The sequence below is a fragment of the Morus notabilis genome, unplaced genomic scaffold (genome assembly GCF_000414095.1).
Source record: "Morus notabilis unplaced genomic scaffold, ASM41409v2 Scaffold1057, whole genome shotgun sequence".
Classification (NCBI taxonomy): domain Eukaryota; kingdom Viridiplantae; phylum Streptophyta; class Magnoliopsida; order Rosales; family Moraceae; genus Morus; species Morus notabilis.
In genome coordinates this window covers 2,175-10,178 of record NW_010357667.1, presented here as the reverse complement: position 1 = coordinate 10,178, position 8,004 = coordinate 2,175, and the positions used below count along the sequence as shown (strand labels likewise).

The following is an 8,004-nucleotide window of genomic DNA, read 5'->3' as shown; positions in this document are numbered from 1 at the left end:
AGGTCCGTTTAGTTTCTTAATTCGAGTTTTTAATTTGAATTAAAATGTAAGTTTATGTGAGAGTTTTTTATTATAATAAAAAAAATTAAATGTGATTATTTTTAAAAATTTTTTACTGTAACAAAAATTGAATTCTAAACTATAATTTGTGAAATAAACGAGATCTTTGCTTTTTTGTATTCAGGTATATATTGGTAACCCACTTGCCAAATATAATAATTTTCTTGAAGTGAAGTAAATGACACATAAGACCTTGATTACAAAAGCACACGCACAAACATAGAAGAGAAAGACTTTGACTTTTTTATTTTTTATTTTTATTTTTTTTGCTCTGAATGATTTTGACAATTGACCAACTTTCTTTTTGTGCTTACCAACTTTGTTTTTAATTAAGATAATGCTACTTAATTAAATCCATCCATTACCCTCCAAAACAGTCACTAATAAAGGATAAAAGACACTTATCCGTTCACTTCGCTGATTCGAGTTTGTAATTCGAGTTAAGATGTGATTTTATGTGAGAGTTTTTTACTGTAGCAAAAAAGTTAGATGTGATTGTTTCTGAGAGCTTTTTACTGTAACAAAACTCGAATTCTAAACTCGAATCGGTGAAATGAACGGATTCTCATGATTTTGAAGTTTATCTTTTTTTTTCTTATTAGTTTTGATACACTTGATTCCACAAGCATAAGAATCATAGAAAGCACGTGAAGAAAAAGTGTCATGAATGTAGTGAAATCTTTTGATTCACTACTTTATGAAAATTAGTTCATGTTCAAATTCACCAGAAAAATGGGAAGAAAAATAAAAATTTTAAAAAAGGTGGCAGCCGAAACACTTGCAATTACAAAGGTTAAATCATTTTTCTTTGAAATTCAAAGCAAGACCGAAAAACTATTCTTCATCCCTTCAAAAAAAAAAAAAAGGATTATTCCCGTGTTAACATGTAAAGTAGTGCTAGCTTATCAGTCATCAATAAAGAATTTAGGTATTGTTCGTTTTGCAGATTTGAGTTTTTAATTTAAGTTGAGATGTGACATTTTTTAAGAGCTTTTAACTGTAAAAACTTAAAACTAAAAACTCAAATCGGTGAAATGAATGAGTCCTTAATTCATTACCACAGTAAAAAAAAAGGATTAAAATCATTAGGACCCGTTTGGTATACAAGTTCAAATCAGAGTTCAAATAAGGTTTTTAATGATGATTTTTGAAATTTAAATTTTTTTAAGAAAAAAACACTATAATAAAACTAAAATTATGAATTTACACTGTGATAGAATTTATATACTAAACAAGTATTAATATCAAGATTTATATCATAATTTAAATTATAATTTATATTTATTATAATATTTTTTTTTATAAAAAATACACATAAATTAAAAATAATTTTAAATTTATAAATCAAACGTCGGTTAAATTTATAAGGGTATTTTTTTCGGCAGTCGCTTCCTTGTGACAAAGATATTTAGCAATAAATAAAAAAAAAAAAAACATCTACAGTAACTACAAGAACCGTGCCAACTGTTAAGTGAACTATAAACGTTGACTGTTCATTCCCCCTATTTTACTGCGGCGTTCCACACCGACGACGGACGCTCAGGTGCCGTTAAATCACGGTTTCACCGTTAGTCAAAAAGTCAACAAAACACTTTTTTTAAAGATTTTATTATATTCACCTCAAGAAAAAAAAAAAGGTTTTATTATATTATCATCACCACACGCGCTTCGTTGGCCTGCGTCGAAGCTTCTCCCAACGCGCCTTCCAAATATTTTCGCGTGGACCCCACCGACCCACGTTTTCTCCTGCGTCACTGTATATATTTACCAACAAATTCAAAAGATACTTTTCCCAACAAAACCGACGCGAGAATTTAGCAGAAATTAAGTAAAGTATTACTACTATTACATTATTATTATTATCTTTCGATATTCCCTATTTTTATTTTCTTTCCTTTTCTCGATCTGTCTGAAAGTTGATACTGAAACGACACAAAAATGGAGGCGACGAAAACGGCGCCGTTGAGATTCACTCTGGGAAAGCAGTCGTCGATGGCACCGGACCGGGACATGGAGTCGCCGGGGAAGACGGCGCCGGAGGAGGACGACTCGGTGGAGGTGGATCCCGGAGTGAGGCTTATGTACTTGGCCAACGAAGGGGATTTGGACGGAATCAAGGAGCTCTTGGACTCTGGGATCGACGTCAATTTCTGCGACATCGATGATCGGACGGCTCTCCATGTCGCCGCTTGCCAGGGCCTCAACGACGTCGTCGAGCTGCTTCTAGACCGCGGCGCGAAGGTCGACACCAAGGACCGATGGGGTAGCACTGTAAGAATCGCCGATGATTTTTTTTTTTTTTTTTTTGGAAAAAAGCTTTCGATTTTGTTGAGGAATTATGTAATGTTAATAATGTCGGTTGAACGATGAACAGCCTCTTGCGGATGCGATTCATTACAATAAAGACGATGTTATCAAAACTTTGGAGAAACATGGCGCCAAACATCTGGTCTATTATTTATTTATTTTTTGGGTTGTTTTTTTTTTCCCTTCTTTTTATAGTTTTATTTATTTAGTTATTTACATTTTGTTGTATGATTTTCAGATTGCTCCTAATCCTATGCACGTTAGACATGCCCGTGAGATTCCCGAGTACGAGATTGATCCAAAGGAGCTTGATTTCACCAACAGTGTTGAGATTGATAAGGTAAAAATTTTAATTGATGTTTTCCACATTGTTTTAAATCAATGTTCCGTCGTTTGAGAGAGTAATTGTCAACGAGAAATATAAACTTTTTATTTTATTTTATTTTTATTTGATCTTGACGTTTCTGCAATTAACGTGCTGAATTTCTTATATTCATACGAAAAGCAAAGTAATCTGTGTAGTCTTTGAAGTTGTTCAGTTATTCTAATCAAGCTCCTTTCTGGGTATTGAATATCCACCCTCCACTGGTTTGAATGAAAGTGTCACTCTCTTTATATTCCAATTGCATTTTCTATGTGTGGTAGGACATAATACTATAATACTCAATCAATTTCCTTGCTCAATTTGCTTTGACACCCTATTTTTGTTGATTAAGAGGATACTGTATGTATCTCATTTGTCTTAAAAAATGCCTTTGGTTTCTCTTTCATTTTGAAATGCAACCTTGTGGGATGCCTCAGGGGACCTTCCGTATTGCGTCATGGCGTGGAATAGAGGTTGCTGTGAAGAAGCTCGGGGATGGCTTGATTTGTGACGAGGATAAAGTGTTGGTTTTTCATAGACCTCTTATTATTTTTATGATTCGGTATTTTTTAATTTTTGTTACGGTGTTTAAAGCGTTTCTCTTGTCCCCTGCAGGAGGGCATTTAGAGATGAACTTGCATTGCTTCAGAAAATACGGCATCCAAATGTAGTCCAGTTTCTGGGTGCAGTGACTCAAAGTAGTCCCATGATGATTGTGACAGAATATTTGCCCAAGGTTTTTATCATACTTTTGAATTGTGTGGAATAAAAATAGTATTTTACTGGCTTTTATACTTCTGGAAAGTTAATAAATATGTGAGGTTATTTAGGTATTATACATCTTAGTTTGCGCTGCTGCAAAATTACTTTTCTTCTTATGTTCGGGAAGTGAATTGGAATTCTGGTTGTAGATGGAAATTACTCTACTTCGTCCTCTACTATGCTCTGTTCGTTTTCCTAACCCTTTCATCATGTAGAGTGGAGAGAAACTCAATACTGTGTAATGCTCAGGGCAATATGTGGTTGGATTGGTCGATACCATTTATCTGTTCTGACCTTTATTTGCTTTATTTGTGGTGTAGGGAGACCTTCGTGCATTTTTGAAAAGGAAAGGGCCACTTAAAGCAACAACAGCTGTTAAATTTGCACTCAATGTTGCAAGGTCTCTTACTCTTTCTAACCAGACTGGCTTATGAATTTGGAGAAATCTTATGCCAACAATAATCAAATATTTTCGATGTTTACAGGGGAATGAGCTATTTGCATGAAAATAAGCCAGAACCAATAATTCACCGTGATCTTGAGCCTTCGTAAGTTCTTTTATCGAAGCTTATTTTACCATTGAAATTTGGATCAATTGCCATATGCCAATATTTGCAATACATATTGAACAATATCTGCATATTCCATATAGTCTAAATGGCCGGTGATTTTATTTTATTTTATTTCATTGCTTACCTTCAAGAGAACAGAAATATATTGAGGGATGATTCTGGACATCTGAAAGTAGCGGATTTCGGAGTTAGCAAATTGCTAACAGTTAAGGAAGATAGGCCTCTGACTTGTCAAGAAACTTCCTGTGAGTGTTGCGTCTAGTTCAAATATCATGATTTCCATTTTATTTAAATGTTGCAAGAAGTAATGTGTTTTATTTATCTGCAGTGAAAATGTATCTGGATCATCTTCATGCCTTGTTTCATGTTTTTCCTTAAATTTCTTTTATTTAAATCAACATAATAAGTTACTAATTTGTAGTTTCTAAATGGAATATATTTATTGTCACTGGCAGGCAGATATATGGCTCCAGAGGTTTTTAGAAATGAAGAATACGATACCAAAGTGGATGTATTCTCTTTTGCTTTAATCCTGCAAGAGGTAATTTGTCTCATTCTTTTTTTTGATATACAATTTTCCTTGAAAGAATTGCTCTCTCCAATCTAGTCCATGTCCCAACTACAGTTCTTTCTAACATCCACTGTTCAAAGGAGATTATGCATTTGGAATTCTTCTATAAACTTGTTAGTTTCAAATTTCAACTATATTGACATTCACAAAAATGTTACAATAATTTGATTTGGACTGGCTGAGATTTTATACATTTCCAATAACAATCCGTTGTTCTTATGGTCTGAGTATGAGGTCCATGCTTACATTTATGGTTTGGCTAATGCATTAGGTTGTTCCAACATCTAATTTGTTGTCTTCAGGGAAAGCTCACTCATATCAGGCTTGACCGATTTAGTTTTTACTATGTTGCAGATGATAGAAGGGTATCCACCATTTTCTGTTAAGCAAGATAATGAAGTTCATAAAGCATATGCTGCCGGTGAACGACCACCTTTTAGGGCTTCTGCAAAGCATTATGCACACGGTCTTAAAGAGTAAGTACTCAAAGTTTTTTTAAGAATTTTTCATATTTGATTTTTTTTCCTTACTATTTTGTTCATTAGTTTCTTTGTTAAACTTTTTATTTTCTTAAGTTCCAACTTGGAAAATAAGAACGTCGTGAAATTCGTAAAGACATTTTGAGCTCTTTTCTTGAACATGAAGCTCGTTCTATACTTTTATCTTTGTAACTGTGCTTGTCTAATTGTTTTCTGAAGAAGCAAATAGCTTTTAAGATGCTACTGAACTTGTTCACCTCTCAGAAATATGATTTTATGTGTTTCCTTTGTTTTCTTTAGGTGCATTTTGGGCCTCAAAATTTAACTGATCTCTCAAATTAATGCCTATTTATAGGTTGATTGTGGAGTGCTGGAACGAGAAGCCGGCTAAGAGGCCAACATTCAGGCAAATAATAACTAGGCTCGAATTCATATACAACCGTGTTGGTCATAAGAGACGTTGGAAGGTTTGTTCTCTAAATAATCCACTTTCGTCGTGTATAGAGCTATGCACTCCTGCAAGTTTTTAGATGATTATATCATTCCAGTGAACAATAACGACAGATGTATATCAGAGAATATCATCTGTTTTTATAGACTCGATAAAAATATTAAAATCTCAAGTTCTGGATGGTAAGTTTTAGAATAGAGTCATAAGATACCAGCATTCACCTGAAATTTGTGCATGCTACATATTTGGTAAATTTAGTATTGGTGAATTTCTCCCGAAATATATATATATATATATATATATGTATGTATCTGTTGATGAGTTGCTTTTTTAAGTCCTTGAATAAGTTCATATGAATGTTCAATCTTTTCAAATAGACACATAGGAAACAGGGGACTGTTGAAGTATGGTAGTTTAGTGGCATTTTGTCTTTGTTTTCTTTTGGATAGCTCTGTGGATTAATGGTCTTTATTTAACTAACGACCTCCTTTTCTCTCTGGCTTCATTTAACATGTACAGGTTAGACCATTGAAATGCTTTCAGAATCTGGAAGCCATATTGAGGAAAGATCATTCCAGTCCAAGCAGCCGCAGCCGTTCATCGCGATCTTCTGCCAGCGGCATATAGATAGAATTTTTTTTTTCCTTCATTCAACGCAACAATTAACACTAGATTTTCCTATTTTTTCTTTATTCAAAAAGCAAAAAAGGAAAACGAAAACAAAATTTCCTTTCCAGCACTGTGGCAAAAGCTTTTTTCCCAAAATGGTAGCCAAGTTTTCTTCTGTGTAATCCCACTGATGGTTCATGTTAAGAAATAATGCGTCCATTTTTCCTCTGAATTGATTTCCGAGTCACTTGTAGCACACCCTGTTTATGTACATGTAATTATGACAATTATTTTCTCACAATTATTATTATTTTTTTCTTTCGCATTATGAGCTTAGATTTGGGAACCTGATCAAAGGTCCAGTGATGCACATGTTGTAATTTGTGAGATTGGATTATATTATTTGAAACTTTGTTGGACATTCTTAGTATGCTGGATATTCTAGAAGCAGTGGGATTTGTGGATGTTTACCGAGCAAGAGAGTTGGGAAAATTTTTTGGATTCCCTTTTTTTTAACTGAAGTTTGAAGGGAGAAAGAGGGAAATAGGTCAAGACGTGAGATGAATTAAAATTAATAGGTCAATAGTTTACATAAGTTAATACATAGGTTAAATTACTGTTTTCGTTCATAACTTGTCTGGTTATGAACCATAACTTGACAAGTTATTGTTTATAATTCACAGTTTTTGTCAATAACTTGTCTGGTTATGAACTATAACTTGACAAGTTTGTCCATAACTTATCTGGTTATGAACCATAACTTGACAAGTTATGGCCTATTAATTTCTATAACTAAAAGTTGGCCTATATAATTTCTTAAGCTTTTCATATTAGTTTATTTTCCACTATTTCTGATTTTTTTTTTTTAATTCCATTTTGGTCTGGACTTTCAAAACATCTTAGAACACGTTTCAGATCCACCAATTAATAGTTAAGGTTATTTTGATAGTTTTTAATAGTTATTGACTAGGGATGGCAATTCGTGTTAGTGGGTCGTATTCGTGCCAATTTGTTTATTAATTGGGTCAGAAAACATTAAACTAAACACGACCCGTTAATTAAAAGTGTTAAAAAATGTTAATCCAAACACAACTAATTTATTAATCGTGTTAATCGTGTGAACCCGCATAACCCGTTTAAATTTATATATTGAATAAATAACTAATATAAAAATGACTTATTTAATACGATCAAGACACGTTTAACATGTTTATTGGTTGTTGATGACTGTTTTTGTATCAAGCCCATACAAAGGTCCAGGCCTAATGATTCTGTCCCGTGATGAGATTGGGTTTGATTTGTGGACCCAAGCCACGCGAGTTCCGTGGGCCAAGAGAAATCGAACGGCCCATTGGTTTCTTAGTCCGATCCAATTTTAAGTCCCGCGTGGGGGTTTTAAAATAATTGGGCTAAGGAATGAATGAGTGATGGAGAATCTAACCCCAAGATCATTTGTTTGCCTTTTAAGAGTCTTAGAAACCCTTTTCTTAGCCTTCGGAGACTTGAAAGTCTAGAATTTAAGTTGAGGAAACTTCCCCTCCGACACCAGATGCGAAGTTTTTCTATTCTGGACCAGCTTCCTTTGGAGCTAGCAAGGATTCGTCTCAATGACAGTTGTTGCTCCGAAGGTGTCACTGACTCACTGTGGACACCCCCACAGAGGCATCACTGCATATGCCACCATGGAGATACTTCCCATGCTCTAAGAGACTCCTCTGTGACTGAGGATACCTCTTATGCTCCGAGAGACTCCCCTGTGTCCGAAGGTTCTTCATGTGCTTCATAAAGATTGAATGTGTCAGGTGCTCCAGCGATGGCTGTTTAGTCAA

General features: G+C 34.3%; 1 protein-coding gene across 2 annotated transcripts; it reads left to right on the top strand.

The window, feature by feature from the left end:
- Window positions 1-1,867: 1,867 nt before the first annotated feature.
- Window positions 1,868-6,541, top strand: LOC21388563 (integrin-linked protein kinase 1). 2 transcript variants are annotated; one of them, XM_010090319.2, is made up of 12 exons: window positions 1,868-2,331; window positions 2,435-2,509; window positions 2,606-2,707; window positions 3,169-3,254; window positions 3,347-3,467; window positions 3,814-3,893; window positions 3,979-4,041; window positions 4,204-4,310; window positions 4,521-4,606; window positions 4,991-5,112; window positions 5,471-5,582; window positions 6,086-6,541. In XM_010090319.2, the coding sequence occupies exons 1-12, from the start codon at window positions 1,999-2,001 to the stop codon at window positions 6,191-6,193; spliced, it is 1,395 nt and encodes a 464-aa protein (XP_010088621.1). In that variant the 5' UTR covers window positions 1,868-1,998; the 3' UTR covers window positions 6,194-6,541. The 2 variants fall into 2 exon arrangements, with proteins under 2 accessions (XP_010088621.1, XP_024028553.1); XM_024172785.1 differs by lacking the exon at window positions 6,086-6,541 and having other exon boundaries at window positions 5,416-5,497.
- Window positions 6,542-8,004: the final 1,463 nt, after the last annotated feature.

What these genes read in the sequence shown, in the direction of transcription:
- LOC21388563 (XM_010090319.2), top strand. Translation starts at nt 1,999, where the DNA reads ATGGAGGCGACGAAAACGGCGCCGTTGAGATTCACTCTGGGAAAGCAG. An exon ending in ACAGTGTTGAGATTGATAAG is followed by an intron (nt 2,708 to 3,168) that starts GTAAAAATTTTA and finishes GGGATGCCTCAG; the next exon opens with GGGACCTTCCGTATTGCGTC. An exon ending in TGACAGAATATTTGCCCAAG is followed by an intron (nt 3,468 to 3,813) that starts GTTTTTATCATA and finishes TTTGTGGTGTAG; the next exon opens with GGAGACCTTCGTGCATTTTT.